Genomic DNA, 22,822 nt, shown 5'->3' on the forward strand with positions numbered 1-22,822 from the left:
CCTCCGTTGGGTTTGGCCAGCAAAGAGAACCGGACTTCCCTTTGTAACCTGCATGGGACCCGCTGGCTGATCTCAGAGCTCTTACAATTTCTCCTCTGGAACAGAGGCTTATGGCTATGCCCAGCACAGTGGTGTTAGGGTGGCCTTACAACCTCGTGATACAAAGGGGAAATTTCCAGCTCAACTCTCCCTAGATTTGACTTGTATGAAAGAACAATCTGCTGAATTCCGAAGGAACCAAGGCAAAGGGCTGCCTACCAAGGTCTGTCTGCATGATCTGAGACAATCATCAACCATGATCTGAGACCTATCAGATGGGGACTATTGACAAACTCTAGGCTCTGTATCTGCCAACTAGGCCAATGATGTCATGGGATCTCTCCTCCTCCAGCTGCCACCAAATCCCACAGGATCTATTTAAAAACACCCCTCACTCTGGCAGAATGATTGAAAGCAAACTCTTTAGTTATTGCACTCCCCCAGCCTGCATTCACCCAACTTCACGGCAATATCTGCCATACATTCAGATAGCAACCTGCTTCCGAATCAGCAGAGGATCCCAACATCTTAGATCACCTCTCCTTCCGGAAGGAGCATGGCTGCATCCTTGCCTGGACCTCAAGTCCCCTTTGTGGCATTTGCTGCTAGATGCTACATGGGATCAAAAGGCCCAATGAAAGAGTGCTGTTTGGTATTTTCGGTCTAATTTTGAGCCACTGTGGGTAGACAGTGTGAGCTTCTTTGACCCGTCTACCAAAACCAGCTCTAGTGATAGGAGCCATCTTGTCCTCCAAATTACCTCTCCACTAGGTCACTGGAGCCCCTGCCACATGTTACATATTACATGGTTCACCAGTGAATTGCACAATTCATTTTCACCAGCCACATGGGCAAAGTAATTATCATACCATAAAAATGGCCATCCAGCTACAAGAAAACCAACCAGCTTCACAGTGCTCATAAACATGTACCAATTTTATAACTGGTTTCTATCTAGCTTTTACTTATTTAGCACTTTTAGCTGAACGTATAGCAGGACCCTAAGTGTTACCTGCCTTTGTAGAGTGGCCTCCAATATCCACTCTGAAAGCAGAAAGGCCTCCTAGCACCAGGGCTTGGGAGCAAATTGGTATGGAAGGTTTTGTTCAAACTGCACTGAGAAGTTCTTGAGTTTGAGTGTCCTGGAGGCATATTCATCCAGGTAACCAGCCTCACTGGTACTGCAATAAGTGGTCCGCAGAACAAAGCAGGAACTCCACAAAAGCAGCTAAGTGATTATGGGGTGGTTTTAAATCCAACTAAGTGATTTTGCCATAAATGGTATAGGAAGAGTGCAAACAAATGTTAAATGTGCCTCTGAGGCACAAGTTACCTTTTAAAATAGGTAGAGAAACTAAAAAAAGGGCTTTCTTCAATCAATGTTAAAAGCCCCAACGCCCAGTCTAACCAGTATGTCACATGGAGACCAGCAGTGGCCAGGACCAGTCAAAACCAGTAAGCAAGGTTTCTGCTGGGCTTGATGGAGGTGGGGCACTCTGATCAGAGCTCTACACTGGCATGGGTGAACCATCTGCCCGATTCTGGAAGCCTAGCAAAGTCATGGGATGAGACTGCAATGTGGTTAATTAGGTCTTCATAACACAAACTGAGGGCTTCCATAGGAAGGGCTAAGAACTTCAGGTCAATATCTACCGTATGCATAGATGGCAGCCTGCCCCCAAATCAGGAGAGGATCCTAGCATCTTGGATCACCTCTCCTTCCGGAACGAGCAGATCTACAGCCTTGTCTGGGTCTTAAGTTTCCTTTGTGGCACATGTGCCAGACACTACGTGCTGGGATCAAAAGGCTCAATGGAGGAGTGCTGTTTGGCATTTCACAACCCAAGGACAAAGATGAGACATAAATGCACAGGAATTTCAGCCTGGTCACACAATGGCAGCCTTATCTCATGGGTAAGTTTGCTTGAGGTGACAGCTTGTCCTTCGGAAGGCAGTCTGCTATGATCTCTGCAACTCTGTTGAGCAAGCTAGGCTTGGAGAGACAAGAAGCACAGCCACAAAGCCTTATGGGGAGCTGTGCCAGGAGATGGGTTGCCCTGGGGTGAGCACAGCTGTCATTTTATGTAGGAAAGATGGCTAGGGACTGACAGAACCCAATGGACTTCATAAAGTCCTATTGCTTGAAGCTACACAGAAGAGCATGCTACTTAATCTCTCAGATCTGGGTCGTCCAAGGGAACAGAGGTAGCATGCATTTTGGTGGAGAATTAAAATTAGAAAAAAGTTTAATTCAAGTGGCCACTGGCATCCAAGTTATGCAACATGTGGAAGCTGGCAGTCTCTGGACAAAATATGGAAAAGGGTGAGAGGTTGGTACCAGGAGGTAGGCACACTCTACCCCTATGGCTATCAGGCAGCTATGAACACAGCACCAGGCCAAGGGGTGTCCGATGCCAATTAAAGTGGTTGGACCTGAAGTAACATAGTCACCAGCCACCCTGGGGAAACTAATCTCTAAGTCGAAAAACTGAGCAGAGGGAACATCCATGGGGAAGTTGACCAAACCAGCTACTATTATTCTAGGTTCAAGCTCTATCGGGGGGTAGTGTTTGTCTGGAATACCATGAGTTACATTTACCCCTTACCTTCTCTGGAAGGTCTTCTCTGTGTAGGCAAGGCCTCGAGAGGCAAAGATGCATGAACCAAAGCCGGCTCTCCTCAACCAACATCACTCTGTAGACAAGAAGCCCAGGTGGCAGGAAGTACCAAGGCCACTGGTAGGAGCCGAGACCGTAGGCATGGGGAGGTTTCCAGAGAGGCCATTGGGAAGGAAGATGGCACTTAAAACCAGGGGGTTCTCTTCAACATGTAGGCCAACCACTGGGGAACTGACTGGCACTAGCCAGGACCCTGCTGCTTTGGGGAGGGAGATGGGCGAACTAAGAATACTTCTCTAGGCTTCTGGGCAGCTGGTTGGAGGGTAGCTTCATGCCCTAGGAGGTCCCTGGACACAGTAGGGCTGCAGTTACAGGTCCAGGTTTCTCCAGGCTCAAGCTGCCTTCTCACTTTGAAACTATAATTCTGGGCAGGTTTAAAGGACAGCTGGTCAGAGATCCTTCCTCCTCTGCTCCCTCACTGCCTCCACCCACAAAAAGCCAGGGAGCAATTAATACAGCCAGGCAGCTGAGACGGGGATTAGCTACAAAGTTGTCACCCGGGGATGTTCTTAGGTCTCAGATTCACTTTCTGCAATACTAGGAAATCAAAGGTTTCCCACCTTTGGTGTCTCAAAAGAGCCCCACAGCAGCCAGTCTGTTCCAGCATGCTGAGCTCAGGAAAAAACAGTGAGAATAGCAGGTCCTCACAACTAAGCCAATAGTTTAGACCCTAGGGGACTGAGGTAGAGGCTTAATGGGAAGCAGCCAAGGTGGAAAAATTGGCTTCTGAGGACAAAGGATTTTTCCAGTGACAGAAAAAATGTACTTAATTATATGACTGATCAAGGAAACCCAGAGAGGGTGCTAGGAACACTTGGGTATTACAGCCAATTCAACCTAGTCAGAGCTTCTAGCAACAAAACCAGGAAGATGGAGGCCTCAGAACAATGAACTACAAAGAAACTTCCCAAGCAAGCTAGACATGGGGACTTGGGCATCTATCCCAAGACTCAAACATTTATCTGGGTTACAGGAACTACAGAGAAACCTTCTCTAGCAAGCTAGACATGGGGACTCAGCAGACATCTATCTATCCTAAGACTCAGTAGACATCTATCTGCATTATAGGCACTGCTGGCCAACTGTACAGCTCAGACATCTCCCAAGACAGAGATCCCAGACAAATGTGTGATAGTTATCATGGCAGCCATCTTGGAGAGTTATCTGCTGCACCCGATTTGTTCATGCCCCGAATCAGCTATTCAAAGAGTCCTGAGCTCCAGAAGGGGTTAGAGGCTCATGATTTGCGTACCTCCTACTGTTAGCACTCTCAGCCGCTCCTTGAACACTGCCAGATCTGGGAGGGGGAAGGGAAGAGGTGGGTTGCAGAAGGGAGGAAGACAGAGATACAGCAGTCAAAGTTAGTTTAAAAAACAACACCGGAACTGTGAAAAGTAGCCATGGAAGGCACAAGTTAAAAAAAAAAAAAAAAAAGTCACATACAATTCAAACCAGCACAGGAGAAAGGGTTAGAATAGAGGATGACTACATGCTACAGAGGGGGTAGGGGATGGAAAAAAAGATCCAGGTGAATATACTTCCGACAGCCAGGCAGAGAGCGGAAGAGCCCAGGGTGGCATTGACGCTGGGTAGCAGTTGAGCTGCATGGTTTGAAATCTCCTCTTGGCTGCACATGTTGTTGAGGGAACAAAAGGTGTGTGACAGCTAAAGGCAACCATCTGACAAAGGCCCCTGAGAGACACCATCTCTGTCCCCTGCCAAGTCACCCTGGAGTTTTGTGGTGAGGTATCAAGCATTTCAGATACAGCCCACCTCTTTCTTTAGGGAGAAGTTCATCAAGCCAGGAATCATGCTATCCAAAACAATGTCCTTGGGTAGTTTAGCTCTAGGGGAAGGGTTAGAAGGTCACCCCTAAAAAGGAATGGGGGGATCCATGGACAGTAGGCTGCTAAGAGCAACAGACTGCAGTACAGCTATGGACAGAGATGGGAAAGGCAATTAAGGGACCCTTGCGCCTTAACTCCATTCTTGGACAAGGTACCTCAGGGGTCTCCTTCTCCAAAACTTTTCAGATACCTCTGCTAAGGACTATGCCACAAACCCAGTGTCCACCTGCCTCGAGGTGAAGAGGAAGCGGGCTGTGTGTTCATGCTGGGTCTCCTCATTTCTGGCTGGTACCATGGTACTAAAGGCCCCAACATGCAGCTGTCTGTGGAACCAGCTCCAAGGAGGTGCTCAGGACATCATGAGCCTGCAACTAGTACAAGCAATAGAAACTAGGTCATTGGGTCAGGTGTGTTCTTGTTTTCAAGCCTCCCTCAGAGGCATTGGGTGTGCCAACAGACATGCAGAAAGCACACGAGTTACAGCAAACTCCCCCCAAACAGATGGTCCCTGTTTAGTCGGTGGGGGAGGGGCAATCAAGCTCCACTTTGAAGCCAACCCAGGGGACACCTAGATGACCCTGGCTCCCCTAGCCCCACCCATGCCATCTTCAGGATGGGAAGGAGGTGGGGAGGAGTAAATGAAGGGAGGGGGCTCCATCTGGGGTTTGCCCAGCCTGTGCAAGATCAGACCAACATCAGATTTGCGGTCAGAAAGGACTTTTACCCCTTAGTCATATTGGTATGGACTGGGGGGGCAGGGTTTGCCTTACTCAGCTGGGGGGGGGGGTCTCTACTTGGGATCATTATTAAAAACCTGTTACAGCAGCAAGACATTGGCCACTATGGTCCCCTGCTTTCTCTGTGGCAGGTTCAGGTGTGATGCCTCATGCAGTGTTGATGGTAGTTTGGCTAAGGAGGTGGAACAATGGATTTGTCTGGGATGGTTTAGGCAGGGCTGATCCTCCCCCCAGGCAGGAGGGCTGAACTAGATGTGACTTTTGGAGGTCCCTTCCAGCTCCATCTCTCTAGGACTATTATCAGAGGAATGCCTTGCACTCCCTTTTAAAGCAGGGAAGATCTAACTAATTCAGTGCTAAAACAATGTCCCCCTGCTTCACGCAACACGGTTTCTGCAGAGAAGTGGCTTTCACTCCCCACCCCTCTTTCCAGTCCACCCCTCCGGACACATTCTCCACAAGTAGCCTGTCCACTCATCCTGGCCATCTCAACATCTCCCGAGAGCCGAGAGGACTGCCATCCTGGTCGCTTAGTCCACATCAACCAGCAGGCCAGAAGTCAGCACCTGCAGGTTTTGAGCAATAAACAGTGAGGAAGTCACCTCCACTTTCTCAGGCACCTTATTTGCATATAAAAGGAATTTCTCCAGTTTAGCCACCAGGAGAGGACCCAATTTCCAGAAGCATGGGAACTGCTAAAAGCAGCAGCAGTGGAGGCCTGGCCTGGAGGTAAGTGGGGGTATCAGAGCCATCATGGAGAAGACAAGCTGCATAGCGTGGGCTGGGACACCAACGTATTTCAGTTAGCGCAGGGCAAGGAAATGTGTTGGTGTCTCTGGATCCTGCAAGCCACACCAATTCCATCCAGAGCTCCTCCAGCCCTAATGCTTTACTGTGCTCTGGGAGACAGAGCCACAGCATGCACAGCAATGGGTCCACCTGACACTACCCCTCCCGCCACTGACCATTCCTAAATCAGGAATTGAGGTGGAGAGTTTCCAAAAGGAAAAAAAGTCTGCTAAAGGTAGGCTGGAATTCAAGTGCCAGAAACAACAAGTCACTCTCAGGACAGGCTCCAAGAGTTCAGCCTTAACATGATCAGAGGGCAAGTATGGGAACAGTCCATCAGCTAAACAAAAACCAAGCAAGCAGCAAGAGATCACAGCAATTCTTTTCTTAATGGCAGCTCTGCCCAAGCAGATTGTTCTTTTATCTCCAAGCTGATCTCTCATGCCTTCAGGAGAAATTAGAGACCAAGTCATTACCCAGCCTGCCAATTAACAGTACCCTCCTGCAAGCACCCCCCACTTAGTTAGGAAATCACTTTTCCAAGCAGAAAGCCAGAGGGATTAGCTTAGAAATTGGCTTCCCCTGCCACAAACCTATTACAGGGGGTTCTTAGACACTTCGTTTGGTCAAGGGAGATACAGTTTTCCCTTCCCGCTCCCCCACACCAGCCCCATTGCTACCAGTCAGAGAAAGGGACAGACAAGAGGGGTATGCAACTACCACCCAAAGGCAAGATGACTTCTTCCTTGGGAGTCTTGGCAGGCAGGATAACCCAAACCAGCAGATCCCATTTCTACTGCAACAAGCCTGAATTCACCCAAAATGAGTTGAAGACATCATGTGGGGAGCAGGGAGGGAGACAGCAGCTAAGAGATGCCCAAACCAGCCACTTTATCCAAGATTGCCAGCTTCTTGTGCTGTTATGCAAGCAGCATTGTACCCTTAAAGGCTTCTAATTGCTCTGGGTTTGTGTCTCCAGCACTGACCCACTCAACACCGAGCACCCATCTGCTTCAGTCCAAGCTGTCACCTGCCTTTGACCTAAAAGGCAAATCTCCTATTCTGGGAATACAAAACACTCACACTGTACTGATTACATCAAGTGCATTTCCACAGGCAGCTGCACATGATAGCCACCAGTTTAATTTAATGTTAAGCTTTATCTTAAGAATTTGCCTGTTAACTGTTTTCCCTGGGGGAAAAGACAGCCCTAAGTCCTAACCTCCTGATATCCAGAACCCTACAGCTTGTACACCGACTCAAAAAGCTTTCCCAAATTCACTTGTCATTATGTGTGCTTTCACTTCTAAAAAGGGATCAACTTGAGCAAATCTAGTTTTCCCAGAGCTAAGCTTTTACCTTGGGAGGATCAGGAACAGCTGGCATACCATATTCTCTTGCATACAATACGCTTCACCCCCAAGCAAGCTGAGTGTGGCTGTGACAGGGTTAGCAATACAATTCCATGCTGACAGAGAAAGGGAGAGAAGCCAGCAACCACTTTACAACACAGCATCTTTGTGCTCCTATTCCGGCAAAGAAAATAAACTTCCCCCACCTGAGACATGGACCCCAATTTTAGAGTACTATTTTATTTATTTATTTGGGGGGGGGGGGGGGCGGCGCGGCACATGGTATGCTAGTGAATACAGCAACATGAATCCAGTATCACTCTTGCCCACTGTAACTCCAAAAATAGTCAGTCAATCTTAGACGCACTGGATTACCTTCAATACCACAGTACACCTACCCCAGAAGTGATCTCTTACACACCAAACAGTCCAATAAATCTTTCCCCATCTGCCCATTCCCCAGCAGATTCTAGATGTGCCCTGGTTAGGTGATCAAGCTCATTTACATGCATGATAGTCTTATGGCATATTTTGATTACATCAAAAGGTTAGTAGTCATTATGGTAGCTCTAGTCTAAGTTAGAAGCATGCCATTTAGAAGTGCTTACAGAACGTAGTCCGTGAACCATTAGAAAATACCAGCAAGTGGATAGAGCGCTCAGGCACCGGAGCCCATGTTAGGCTAGAAGGGCAGCAGGTTACAGAGCATAGTGAGAGGCACCTTCTGAACAGACTTGCCAGCACCAGGCACCACACGTCCATTTGTGCCACACGCATGCACCTCCTATCTAGAGGCACTGTCATTTTAACCCTCTCTTGTCAATCTGGAAATGCCTTCCAAAGCTTCCTTGTCATGATCACTGGCAGGTAAGGAGTCAGAGCCGGGCACCTGAATGAAAACTAGAGAATGCAACATCAAGGAAAGGTGTCTTTTGACTACAGTCTCCTGGCATAGAGGACCCCAGCAAAGCTCCCGTCTTCTTCAAGCACCGTGGGCTGCTTCTTGCAGAGGCAATCAGCCCATTGGCAAGACAGTAGCTGCACTGCCTTGGAACCAAGCAGCAACGGGAAGAATCCCAGAAAACCATCATCATGGAACCACTTGGCATTTCCATGGAAATGCAAGCATTGGTCCCATTGGGTTGATTAGTCAATCAGCTTAACAACTACAGTGAAGGAAGCACACAACCAGCTTCTCCATCTGGGGAAGAGGAGCATTCCCCGAGGCAAGAAGGGGTCACAAGGCTTCCCTGGCAGCCATGTGGTAAAGCCAAGGTTTCAGACTTAGACAATTTGGAGAGTGATCATTTCTAAGGAAACTTGAGACCTTTCCCCCTGGCCAGCCCTGGTGAAGCATTCTACCTACAAAGCCTTAAGAAGTGAGAGAGGAGCTCAAGCGATGCAGCACAAACTGCTCTTGAGAAGCCCTCACCCAGTTTGTCAGCGGATGTGATTATATCAGCTGGAACGGACGAGTCCAAATCAGCATCCAAGATTCCCAGTGGGTCGAGCTGTGCTACATGGTGCCCTCGAATCTATGAAATGAGCCGGGAATGGAGGGAGGAAAGGAGGAGAGGAGAGGAGAGTGGAGACCAAAAGGGACAGGAGAAACAAAAAAAAGAGGGGTGGGAAAGGGAGGGGAGGGGTAAAAAAGTTAAGTTACATTCAAATTAAATTGGCAGATCAATTCTCACCGACGTTTGGAGAAACAGTTACTGGCGAATCATCAAAATTTACACAGCTAATGCCAAGAGGATCAAGTTTTGCAATGTGATGACCCCTGACCTGGAAGCAACAACATACATTAGTAATTATTTTAAAACCAAGGTAACAGAAGAGAGACATTTGTTAGATGCACATGCACCCTCCCCCCTGCTTTGTCAAACCAATTTTTGTCTGCATTGTATAATAAGAGGGTCCCTACTTGGTCAATCACTAGCATAAACGAGTCATAAGACTACTGCACCGCTGTTATGGTGCATATTTGGCAAGGATCTGAAAACACCTTACACAAATTTTTCAGAGGTGACCCCTCTCCCCTGTGCAGGGGCAAGTAATCCCATTAACAGCTGGAAGCAAAATGCAGAGGGAGTTACTATATTTTCCCCCCCACACACAACATCCTTCTTTCCCCCACAAAGAAATCAATGGCTGGAAACTGGAGCATGCACTGTGAGAATAGATATGGTAACCACCAGTTCTGCTGGGCAAAAGTGAAAGCAATTTTGCACATGATCCCTAGGGAGCAGAATACCTACCAGGCTGGGCTCCTGCCCTGATGCTACTCAGTTACTTACTATAAGGAAAGATCTTGCCCGCCCCACTTTGATCTGCCTTTCAAAAACAAGGTGCTTATTATGTTCCAGGGTGTGCTGTATGTGAGACAACGTGGTATGTTGACTGGCAACTCTTTAAGGCCTCTACTAGCCACTCCCAGTCTTTATCAGGCCACTCTAGCTGAGCTTGAACTCCAAGATGGGGTTAATCCCCCAAGGTAATACAGTTACAACTCCTTTTTCCATAAACTGGGGGCAAAGGAGGAGGCATGAATCAAACACATACCATCTAGGACAAATAAGGTCTCTGGCTCCTACTAGACCTGCATCTACTTGGTTTGCAGAGGAGAAATATGCAGTGCTGGGGGCTTTGTACAGAAACTAAGACCTATAGAAAATTCTCAAAGAAATCAGCTCTGAGATAAAGGTGGCACTACCACTGTCAGCCTGGAGCAGGGGAGAAGAGGCACCTGTTTCACACAGCCCCAAGCTCAAAACAAGCATCCTTCAAAGGGCCAAAGCCAATTCTGGACCAGCTCCCAGGACAAAGAGTACTGGCTGCTATTCTGTTTGTCCCAGGGCCTTCATAAATGAAAGACTGCAGCCAGGGGTGTAGGAAAGAGTGCTCTCAGACTGGCAGGCACAGAATATATGGAAAACATCAAGTCAAAGTATACCTGTCCTGGCATTAGCAAAGTCAATGGAAAGTCACTGTAGATCCCCATGCATTTGCCCCTCTGAGCTGGCAACTCAAGCCACCTTGTGTCTTTCAATGTTGATCTAAGGATGATACAAAGAACAGGACAAAGAGCAATGGGCTAAGCTGTGGCAGGAGCCGCTGGAGTTGGCAAGGAGATGTGGGTCAGGAGTCAAGGTCTTGGGAAAAAAAGAGCTAGGCCTCAGGGCACTCAAGAGGTTCCAGCTGGGGAAGCAGAACAGGACTGTTGTCCTGAAGCACTCAGGATGGTCCCACTGCAAGTCTCAAAAGCTGTTTCTTCCCAACAGCATGACCCAAGAAGCCCTGTTCCAAATGAACCCAGCTGATACCCATGAAGGAGAAATATTTCACATCAGCTTGGACCTTCAGGCCAAGCTGGAAGCCACCAAGCAATAGGTACCAATATAGCAAGAACCACAACACAGATCAGTCTCTTAAGGCTGTTAAGGCTTTGGGTTGAGAGTCTCACCTGTACTTGGGACTACAATGCAGTTATTACCTACCAGGGGGCTGCAAAAGGTCAGAGGCAACCCAACACCTAGCCTACATCATCAGCAATGTCACTTCTTCTCCCGCCAAGTCAGAAGTGAGTGTTTTCCCATTCCCCACCCCGACATGGCTCTCACCAGACAGCTTCCTTTTAAGTGGTGGCCACTCTCATATGCTTCCTCAGCTGCTCCTCTACAACCAGAGTCAGCAGCTTTTATTTTCTGGGTCTGCCATTTTACTCAACGGAGGAGATAGTTTTCTAGAAGCTACAGAGCCAGAGGGGAGGGAGGGGTGCCCAACCAAGTCTTCGGATGCTACCACTTTTTACTGAACTGCTGTCAGGTCATTTTGAAGCAAGCTCAGGGACTCTGGAGTAGTGTCTGCATTGCCAAAGAGTTCTCCAGCCCTATTTAGGTAGCCACACTCTGCAAACCACTGCACTGATTCCCCAACGCGTCTGCAGTTCTAAGAGCTGTGGCCCTCATGTCTCATTAGCAGCTCATTCTGCTTCAGCCCCTGCTTCTTCTCTGCAGCTCATTCTACTTGGCTTCTGGGATGTGATTATTTAAACCTTAAAACAGCACAGCCGCTTCTGGTGTGAAAGCAGTGAAATATGGACCTAAGAGAGATTTATAACAGAAGCATTTGTTGCCTTTCCTCTATGGAAATTGCACGGCTAGTAAAACCCACCACCCCAGTAATAGAGGTTATATTGCTTTATCCTAGTGGAATGGAAGGGGGACAACTTGTGTATACATAAAAGGACACCCACAAATGTGCGGGGGGGGGGGGGGGGGGGGGGGAGAAAGGTGTTTTTTAAATTTTAGTGGCTCTTGGGAGCTGCTCCAATTAAAAGCACCTTCAGCATCTTGTGTATTCAGCATCCAGTGTTTCAAAACGACAGCAGGATGCTTTAACTAAAGCCTGTTCAATGAGCTTTAGTTTAAGCACCCCTGCCACCCTTTTGAAATATGGGGACGCTGAATACATGAGGCATTGCAGCATACTGGCACGTTCTAATCAGAACGCGTTAGAGAACATGTAAAGTGCCCAAAGGAGCATTCAGGGAGCCCTAGCCACAATTTGGTTCAAGGGCCGATTTGTTTTGGCTCTTTGATGAAGTGAGGGGAACTCATCAAGTAGCACATGAACCCCAGTTAAAGCTGACAAGCCTCCAAAGTGGTGATTCTCAACTGAGGGACCCCATGGGGTGCTGTGAGAGCCTTTTAAGGGTGTTATGAAATACAAGCCCTTTTAAACCTACCAACACCTGGGTTTCTCATGAACCATCTGTAAAAATAGGAACCCAGAGCATTAAAGACCATTCTGCACTCTCATGGCCTGTTCTCTGCAATAGAAGCATTGCTCTAATATTTTTCTGTAGTCAAGAAACAAGTCAAAGCTAAAAGCAGGCACCCTCTGGGGGAGCTGGAGCTCTGGAGTCTGACAAGGGGGCAGCCTCAAGTCTAAATAGCTTGAGAAGCACTGCCACAGAATTCTGGATTTCAGCAGCAAAGTAAGAGGATATATGAAACCAAACCTGCAAAGAGGCAATAAGCTCAGCTGGCCAAACCCCACATGGTCTGGGATCCCCATGGAAGCAGTCCTGTTCTGTGGTAGCCACAAGTCCAAGGAGGGTTGGCTTAGCTCAGGGGTGGGCAATTATTTCAGGCAGAAGGCCACTTACTGAGTTTTGGCAAGCCATCAGGGGCCGTATGACAGGCAGCCAGGGGCAGATAAATATTAATTTTCTACATTTTTTAGGGGCCCTCTGGGCCGCATTTTGCCCACCCCTGGCTTAGCTGGAGGAAGCTTTTCAGCAGCTCAGAGCAAGAGGAAGGAAGAGATGGGCCTCTTTTTATCCCCAAGAGGCGCACACCACTCTGCAGGCAGACAAGATGTAGCATTTCACCAAGGTGGAGGACGTGACATGACACTTTCCCTCTTGGGGTTAGGATTGTTTCCCTGCCCTTGAAGAACCAGCACTTTGCTCTAAGGTGATGCAGAAGCCATGAATATGCACATTCGGAGCAGGGGAAGATTAAAACTAGAGGGAGGCACCCCAACTCCATCCAGTCAAAGCAGTTAATTGCCAGGTGCATGAAAGAGGCAACTGTCCCATACATTTGGTTGCACAGACCTCCATAGCTTTTAAGGCTGTCTATATAGAATCACAAGGTTGGAAAAACTATGGGGACATTGCTAATATGGATTATACCAAGCTAAAAGTAAACCTCTGCAAACCAAGCCACTTACACATAGAGAGGATCTTAAAACCTCTAGTCCTGGCCCGTCTTCTATGGTTTTCCTCCCCAGCATTGTCATCGGAATCAAGGAGAAAAAAAAAAAAAAAAAGAGAGGGCTGAGAAGCATGAGTTGTGGATTTTAAAGGACTCCTGTGAGGCTTCTTTTCTAAACAGCAAATGTGCTTGGTCATTCCGCAAGCCAGGGAACTGAATGGTGATGAGATGCCATCCAAGACACTGGAAACAGATTCTAAACTGACCCAGAAGATTCAAGCGGCAGCCTGTTTTTCTGCTTATCTATCACTAAGCAGGACAAGGCTGATAGCCTCAGTCTCTTCTTCTGCAACATGTTTGAGTCTTTTGGTTTTGCAGCACAATTGTGTTGCCTTGTGGCAAGAAGGAGATCAGTGCACGTTGCCTGGCTTGTCTTCAGGAGGAAAATTGCAAAGAAGCCAACAGGGAGGACCTAGTGGCTGCCTATAAATATGCAAGGGGTGTACATCAGGATCTCGGGGAATGCCTGTTCACCAGAGCACCCCATGAGATGACAAGGTCAAATGGTCACAAGCTCCTCCAAGACTATTTCAGGCTGGACATAAGGAAGAACTTCTTTACTGTCCGAGCCCCCAAGGCCTGGAACAGACTGCCACCAGAGGTGGTGCAAGCACCTACTCTGGACTCCTTCAAGAGTCAACTGGATGGTTATCTTGCTGGGATCCTGAGATCTCAGCCAACTTCCTGCCCCTGGGGCAGAGGGGCTGGACTCTATGATCTTCCGAGGTCTGTTCCAGCCTTAAAATATCTATGAAAAGTTGAGGAAGCAAAGCTGGCCATTATCTACAACACAAGGTTGATCCCACCTTGTAGATAACCTCTGATGAGTTTCTCCTCGAGCAACAGTGCCAGACACCTACTACAGGTGGCAAACGAGATATACAAGAGGGTAATCAGCAGTTTTGTTAACCTACTGCACAGGCTGCCCACAAAGAGATAGGAAGTCTGTATATTCTTGCATGTAACATGCCTTTTCCACCCAAAAAAACAGCTGCTAGAAATTGAAGAGTCTTATACGCAGGTTTTACCACTTGTTAGCTCAAACCAAAAGAAAGATCTGCAGCAACCCACTGGAAGCAGGACAAAAAACAGGCTCTGCTTCCTCCTTACTTACAAGGAAAGATCTCCCCCCACCCACATTTCAAAAACAAGGGTGTGTGTTATAGTCTGTGGATGTGTTGTATGAAAACAAATACCGTAGATGTTAGCCCTTTTTGAAGTGTCACTGCAAAGCAGATAACAATTAGAGAGAGCTGAATGGAAGATCTGAGCAAGAGGAGCTTTGTGCCCCCTGTTGCTTCCTTGACAATGGAACTTAAAGTGTGCATTAATTTCTGCAGCTAGGGATATGCACCTCTTGAAACGGAAGATTTTGGCAGCCATGTCCACGCTAATCCAGCCATTATCTGAGAAGCCAGCAAGGATGTGGCCCCCAGCCCCTTGCCATCAGGGAGATAGAGACATATATTTCCTGCACTTGATACACCCTGGGGAATTATGTGCACAGGTGCATAATTGTATAATTATGTGCACAGGTGCATAAAATTATACAATTATGCATCCCACAGATTCCACACACCCCTTTGCAACCCACCCACCCACCAACCATACAAAGTACCTGCATATATTTTTCTAAAGAAGGTTCAAACAGTGTTATATTTAGTTTAATTTGTAAAAAAAAAAAAGTAATTAATGAATTTAGCATAATTGAGTTTTCTTGTCTGTCATTGAGTTTTTATGCACATAATTCCCTGGGGTGAGTTCTAGGAAATGGGTGACAAAGCAAAGGGGGGGGGGGGGGGGGGGAGGAAGAGAAGAGATGGGACAGGGAATGACCACACCAAGGGGCTTGAATGGAGTGAAAAGTGGTAGCTGCAAGGGTGGAGTTAATAATTCTGCTAATTGCCCTGTTGGCTGACAATGTCTTTAAAGTGTTACTATTGTCTAGCAAGGATCAGCTGATTCCTTCTTCTCCCCCCCCCCCCCAGGTTAGTAGCTTGCTCATCAACCAAAGCAGAACAGTCAGAAATGACACAGCTGTCTCAGTTCACAGGTTGACCTGGATGGATCTCTCCAACACAACGCAGCATGCAGTTTGCTTTCACTGAGTTACTTAAAGCATAGCCCAGGACCTGAAACCGACTGTACAGTGCCAGGCTTGATTCTCCACTGCCCTGAGCCAGGTCCAGGCAAGGGGAACCAGCCTCTCATCACTACCACCTCTTACCTGGTAGGCCCTGACGAGCGACTGTACGGCGAGATGGTCTTCCACCAGCTTATCAACATTAGGCTGTGCTTGGACAAGGGCCTGGGCGTGGGTCAGTGCAGACAGGCTGGCGCTCAGTGGAGGGGGGCTTTGGTAAGCGGTGCCCGGAGCAGCTCCAGCATTGGCATTGCGAAAAAATATGTCCCATGACTGCAGAGATAGAAAGGAGAGCAGAATGAGTCCATCATGGATCTGCCCAATGCCATACCTGTACAAGTTCCTCTGGCTCAGTGGATAACCCAGCTGTTGCGAGCTGCTCCACACAACAATTTGTATGTAGCCTACATGACACCAGGGACAGCTTAAGAGCGCAGGACATAACTGGAGACAGCTGGCCCCACTCCCCAACCATCTATCGCCACAATCCACTAGCCAGTGACAGGAACTAGAGAGGGTACAGCTATGCACAACCGGATGATGACTGGTATGAAGGGGTTTCCCAATGAAGAGAAACTAATGAGGCCAGGCCTGCTCATTTTAGAAGAATACTTGAACAGAGAAAGTCAATAGGGATTTATTACTGATGGTCTCTCCCCATACAAGAACAGGGGTCACAACATGAAACTAGTAGGCAGTCAGTTTAAAACCAACATAAGGCAGTTCTTTTTCAACCTGGAGGTCATTCAAGGGCAGGACTCATTGCCACCAGATGTAGGGGAATCTGAGCATTCAGCCAGACTCACTAAAGGACTGGACATGTTCTTGGAGGAAAGGGGCAACAGTGGCTATTGATCACAGGAGTGAGGGGCGCAGCCTCTAACAATCAGAACATCCTAGGCCTTAAATGCTGAAGGCTGCAAGTGAAAGATGAATGGGAAAAAGCCTGGTCATTCCCAGGGTCAGGCTCCCTTCCAACATCTGCCCGCTGTGACACAGGAGACTGGGCAAGATGGAACTATGGAGTGACCCAGTCCATGACAGTTCTTATGTTCTTTATACATCTTCAGTTCATCTGCTCCACACAGATACAGCTGGTAGCCTATAACGGGTCATCTATAAGGGGCACAGCTACCGTATCCTGCCTGCTCCATGTAGCAGCCAAAATACAAGTCAGACCCAGTACATGGTCCTGTATCTTACATTTTTTATATATTATGCTGTGGTGTCCAGGGGTGCCACGAGATCCTTTGAAGGGCACCACACAATAATTAGCATCGTTAGATCTTCACACGCAGTGGCCAAAAGAAACCCAGTGATTTCTAACAGGAATCTGGAGTGTCCAAACTATTCTGACCTGCCAGGGTCTTTGGAGGTCTTTGCCACAAAAGAATTGCTCTGGTATTTTTTCTGTATAGGAATGAAAGTCAATAAAAAAATGGAAACTAAAAGCTGGCATTTTCCAAGGGGGGGCATGTAGTATGCCAATAAATACAGCAGAGGGTGGGGTTCACTGTGATATTACCAACACCCATCTTTCACAGCACTGTCACACAGGCATCAGGGACTTCAGCAAGACTAACAACCTGTGGGAGCACTGGAAAGTCTCATGGATACCACAGGAGAGCAAACATTGGCTTGCAGTACTGTCAGTTATGAAGCCATGCCACACATGTCCCTAATGGAAAAAGCCGACAGATGCCTGCCCAGATGTGGGCAATTGTGGGGGGAGGAAGGAAGGAACCCATGCTAGAGAAACCAGAAACCAAAAGGATACTGGAGCCAAGCGAGTCAGGCACAAAGCTGCTGACTCCAGCATCATTAAAAAGCCTCCCTCAGCTTGGAGCGTTTCCCTGCTGACGCCAGTTAAAAACTTGCTCTCTGCTCAGCTGCCATCTACCTAGCAATAAAACCAGGCCTCCCATCTCCAAGGCTAAGAACCTCAGGAGAGCAGGATTTTGAGAGCCAAAAGCACCTCCAGGGGCTGAGTTTGCAGTTCAGGCCTGAACAGCCGGCAAAGTTAAAGACGCACCACAGAAGACGGGGAATAAGCAATCAACACTGACTCAAGCGTCGAGCTGGTAACCCAGACTCGGCCTTGAAAAGCTCTTGCTCCCTCCCCAAGCAGATCCACTGAATTATGGGTGCAGGGAGGGGAAGAGGTTGACATATTCAGTTTTGAGAGGGGTGAAAGGATATGGGATGCAGCTAGAAGGCTCCCATGACCAGAGCAGGGCCAGAGTCTGAGGGGCAAAGGTGCATTTGGGTGGAGACGGCATGTTCTTCTCAAGACACATGGACCTGGCTCTGGCCAAGAGGGGTATTCTGGACTGTCCTGTATCAGCAGTCTCCATCTCTATAAGCACTTGCTGCATTACTGTAAGATATGGTTCAGAGCCCACAATCACCCTAGTCCTGTAGAAGAGAGTCCAGGCTCTGCTCCTTTGACTTTCTCCTCCAAAATGATACCAAAGCTCCCCACATCTGCCTCTGCTCAGGCCCATACCGCATATCCTGTGCCTGATGCACCCTTCCATGTTATTTCTTGCAATCCAGAGGAAGAACTGGCCGCAGCTCTGAGCTGGACCCACCAGAGATCCTGGCTGTGCTCAATGAACCCTTTCTGACCTGCTGCCTTTTGCCAGTTAGTCTCAGGAGCTGGCAGCATCCAAGGCCAACGCTAGAGCACTCAGGCCAACGGCTGAGAAGCAAGAGTGGAGTCCTAGAGGCATTCAGTCAGTAGAGGGAAATTTCAGAAGGGGGGGGGGGGGGGGGTCAGGTCTGTGAACGTTTCACCTCTTCTCAAGCTACCCTATTGTTCACTAGAGAGACTGTGACCTTTAAAACTAAGCATTTTCAGAGGGGCCCAAGGCTGGCTAGCTGTTCCCTCTCCATCAAATCACGAGGTGGCAGCCCAACTCATAACAATAGCCTCGGTGACTCAATGGCAGCCTAGATCCATCATCCTTGGCACCTGTCCCTCACCCTCCCTTCTTTAAGGGTTAAAGGGCTCGTGGACATCTCAACAGCATCCAGCCCCAACCCAAGCCTGAAGAGGACAGTACACATCACCTCCTCATCTCATAGGATGGTCCAAAAAGACTTCATCTTTGGCTGCTGGAGAAACAGTCTAGTACAGGGTGCTCCCTGGTCAAAGATGCAAAATACACTGAAAGAGCAGAAAAAAAGTTGTGGGATCTCCATCCCTGGAAAGTTTCCGAGGGCAGGGCAGACAGGCTGCAAAGAGTTTAGTCCTGCCCTAAGTAAGGGGCTAGACTAAATGACTCTGTGACATCTCTCCCAGCCTGACTTCCCTATGATCCAGAAGCCTGAATGCACCCCTGCCAGCCCAACCCAGCCCTTGTAGACAGCAGATACCCCTTCCCCACTAGCAAGACTATTCCAGGAGCCACTGCTCACCTGACACTGCTCTGATCCTGTACTACTGGGAAGTTATTTTCAGCATGTTCAACTTCCAGGCCTGCTGGTCACAAGGTGATTAAATTTAGAAGCGACTCACATAGCGGTGACACAAGCCAAGAGCAACGCGTGGGTTCTACCCAGATTTCAATCCCATGCATCCAGAATGAGCCTAGGAAGGGCTCCTCACTGCTGGAGGGAAGGACTAGACCAAGAGGCATCAAAGAAGTGGGGCTCCAGAGGTCACACCTAGTTCAAGCCCCTGCCTGAGGATGGATCACTGTTGTCCAAACCATCCCAGACAAATCCACTGTCCAACCTCTGAGCAAAACTCTACCAACAACCCTGAAAGCACCAGTCCTTACCCAACTAGATGAAAACCCATACGACAGCATTTGAGCCATTAGGAATGGGACAGGGCATCTCAGGCTCTGCTCCCTCAGAGAAGAGGGAAATGTGAATCTCAGCGCAGGAAACACCAAATACCGAGGGGGGGAAAACCTAACAGGAAAAATTTCCTCCTGGATTGATGGCAGCCAGCTGAATGCTGAAGACAGCACGGGAGAGAGACAGGCCAGTCAGCAGCTCCCGAAGGATTCATATGCCTCTTCAAAGCTGGAGAGTCAAAACCAGGGTGCCATGGCACTCTTCTGCAAGGTTCTTCTAAGGGTGCCAAGCAACATTAGCACTGTTGGATGTGCCAACACTTTTCAGTGGCTTGAACAAGAGAAACCCTGGCATTTCCAATAGAAATCTAGGAGTAGCCAAACGCTCTGGTCTTGTCATGGGCTTATTGAGTTCTCTACAGGCTCTGATATTTTTCCCCATAGACAAAACCCAGAGTGAGTAAATGCCAGTTCTTGAGATTTTAAGGGGGCGGGGGGGAATGGAGACACGGGACAGGGACTGTAGTCTAATGAGACTGAGAACCTCTGCTCTATAATGACCCCTGTTGTCTTTAGAACTGAGCCAAGCAGAAAGGGCCATGAATGAGGCTTCTTGGCCCTTAAGATCTTAATTGAGAAGTCATCCATAAAAATTTTTAAAAAATCATAGAAAATGAGAGTTTGAAGGGACCTCAGGAGTTCACATCTAGTCCAACCCCCTGCTCAAAGCAGAACCATTCCCAACTAGATCATCAAGGCTTTGTTTAAGACCTGGCTAGACAACTCTAAGGATGGCGATTCCTCCACTCCTCTGGGTAATTTGTTCCAGTGTTTTACTACCATCCTCATGAGAAAGTTTCTCCTAATACTGAACCTCAACTTTCCTCGCTGCAACATGAGACCGTTGCTCCTTGTTCCATCATCTGCCATCACCGAGAACAGTCCAGCTCCAACCCCACTTCAGGTAGGGGAAGGCTGCTGCTAAATCCCCTCTCAGTCTTCTCCAAACTAAATAAGCCCAGTTCCCTCAGCATCTAAGTCATGTCCTCCAGCCCTTGAACTATTTTTGTTGCACTCTGCTGGACTCTCTCCAATTCAGCCACACCCTTTCTGTAGTGAGGGGCCCAAAACTGGACACAGGACTCCAGATGTGGCCTCACTAGTGCCAAATAGAGGGGAACAATCACTTCCCTCAGGGGCGATGTGTAGGGGGTACACATGGACCCTGAGCGCAGTGGTGCACCCCCTACAAAAAGGGGGCACCAACAGTGGTGGCGGTGCCTGTGGGCAGTTGCCGCTCAGACTGCCACCAACAGTGCTGGGGGCTTCTGCGGGTAGCCCGCGATGCCCACTAGTTGCTGCCAATAGTGACTGCATGTGGTCACCGACCCTTGGTCAGCACTCACCCCCCCCTCCCCCATCACCACCCCCAGCTAGTGCTGGCGGCATCTGCAGGAGCTCCCCCACTTACCGCCGCCACTGCCATACCCCCCCAGCTGCCAGGGGCACAAGTCGTTCGTGACTTCCCTCAACCTGCTGACAACACTGCTACTAATGCAGCCCAGTATGCCATCAGCCTTCTTCACAACAAGGATACAGGCCCATTTCAATTCATTCAGAAATCAGACCCTTCAAGGGACAAGTGACCTAGGCGCTTAATTCAGAAATCAGCATCTCCCATGACGTGGTTCGGAAGAGAAACTGAACAGTGGAGATTGGGGGATTCATTCAAGACCCTGCCAGCATTTTGCAGCTGTATGACTGATGCAGTGAAACCATTACAATTCTAAGATACAGTAGTGGGATGGTAGTGGAATGAGAAAAGCAGAAGGCAAATCAAAGCCAAGCTGTCTGCTCTGGGGCTTCCATCAGTTAGCTAAATTGGTTCAAAACCTCACTTGCCCCGCTTGCACACTAATGCAGCTGGGCAGCTCAAGTTGGAACCCAGCCTCCGCAACCCCAGAACTAAATTTAGTTGTTTGCTGCCTAAACACGGAGCCATGCTGCTATCTCGATCTCCACACAGAGTTCAAGACTGTTCTGCAGTGGGGTTGAACTAAACGTATTCTCTGGAGGTCCCTTCCAGCTCTACCTCTCTCCGATTTTATAGCTAAGCAATAGGATGCTCCACTCAACCCCACAGTCCACTGCTGCACTGCACTGACTTGCTGCCCTAGCTCACGGAGCAGGGTGGATCCCAGCATGGATGCTAGCCAAGCGAAGTGAAGCTGCACAGACTCCACTGGGTGTCCTCCTACAGATCACTCAGCAGGACTCAATTAAAAGAAAGTCTGCTCTGGGCATGTGTCACACACCCAGATCTAACAAGGTAACAGCACCCAGATATCTTCACTATACACACACCATAGGGCTTACAAGAACTTAGAAATCAAAGAGAAGAGGGGCTAGAAGGGACCTCCAGCAGTCACCTAATCCAACCCCTGCCTGAGGCAGAATCCTCCCTGCCCAAACAAATCCATCAACCAACCTCTTAGTAGAACTATACCGCCAGCCCTAACAGGGCCAGACATCACACCCAACCCCACCACAGGGAAAGCAGGGGGACCACAGCAGCCAGCATTCTGCTGCTGGCAAAAAAGGCTGTTAATATATACACTAGAGATTCCAAGTAGAGGCCATGCCCCTACTACAGAGGAAGGCAACCCCCACCCCAGTCTGTACCAAACTGACCAGGGGTAAGATTCCTTCCTGACCCCAAATATATCCTCAGGACGATGCTGAGCAGAGGGGCAAGACCCTCAAGCCAGGATCCTCTAACTGGTCTTGGGGCACAACATGGCTTGCTTTAACCAAATAGCGGTTAAACAGGCATTGGTTACACTGCAGCCATTACACAGGTTGACTGAGCTGAAGTTCCCTGGTGTCAACCTCTGGTCAGATTGCTAAAAAGGGAGACCACGAAACATCCAGAGAGCTGCGAACAGCTTGCCCACCAGAAGAGAGCAGCAAGCATGGACCCCATGCCCTGAAGCGCACCTCAGGACCTACAATGCTGGGGAAGCTGTCTTTGCCAAGAGACACAGCAATCACAATTCCACTGATCTCGCTAGCGCTGAAGACTTTTGTCCATTCCAGGGCTGTCAAATATATGGCCTGTGAACTAGAGCTGGCTGTTCCACCAGTAGTCCAGTATCTACCAAAAGCTGGTGGGGGTGGAGACTAGTAGATCTGGCACAGAATTCGAGGTCTGAGGCCTGCTGCACCCCTGGACCTGCCACAGCTGCCACTAGCCTTGCAGATCTGAATTCACACCTGGCCTGATGCGGTAACAGATGTTCGACACCCCTGATCTAGGCAAAGAAAAGCTGCACTGCTTTCCCCATAGCCTTTTCCATTTCAGCACATACCCAATCAGTGCATGGTGCCCTTAACTAGAACTCACTAAAAGCCCCAGTCTTCTCCTCCAAAGCCAACCCATCCACAGGTACCCTATTGCTAACCCACTTCAGTGCCTGGCATCCTTCAGCCCATGGAAGGTGCCTCGCCCTTGCTGGAGTGGAAGAAACTTAGCACAGGCCACTCCTGCAGTTCACAGGCATTATTCTACGGTATTTGCTCCCCTTTTGTCAGCCACAAGGCTGGGCTGCGACAAAGCATATTGTACCCTAGTAAGAAACATCACAAATG

The 22,822-nt window shown here is 48.6% G+C and overlaps 1 protein-coding gene across 4 annotated transcripts in view; it reads right to left on the reverse strand.

Moving 5' to 3' along the window:
- OGDH (oxoglutarate dehydrogenase) overlaps positions 1–22,822 on the reverse strand; it is a 63,028-nt gene that overhangs the window by 24,867 nt on the left and 15,339 nt on the right. Inside the window, exons 3-5 of one of the 4 annotated variants that reach the window (XM_014607075.2) lie at positions 15,453–15,641; positions 9,137–9,227; positions 3,970–4,014 (exon numbers count right to left, since the gene is read on the reverse strand). In XM_014607075.2, the coding sequence (XP_014462561.1) occupies positions 3,970–4,014; positions 9,137–9,227; positions 15,453–15,641 (325 nt within the window). Of the gene's footprint in view, positions 1–3,969; positions 4,015–8,874; positions 8,978–9,136; positions 9,228–15,452; positions 15,642–22,822 lie in introns of all 4 variants that reach the window. The other 3 variants (XM_006269359.3, XM_014607077.2, XM_014607076.2) reach the window with 3 other exon arrangements.

This window comes from Alligator mississippiensis, chromosome 7 (genome assembly GCF_030867095.1).
Source record: "Alligator mississippiensis isolate rAllMis1 chromosome 7, rAllMis1, whole genome shotgun sequence".
Classification (NCBI taxonomy): Eukaryota; Metazoa; Chordata; order Crocodylia; family Alligatoridae; genus Alligator; species Alligator mississippiensis.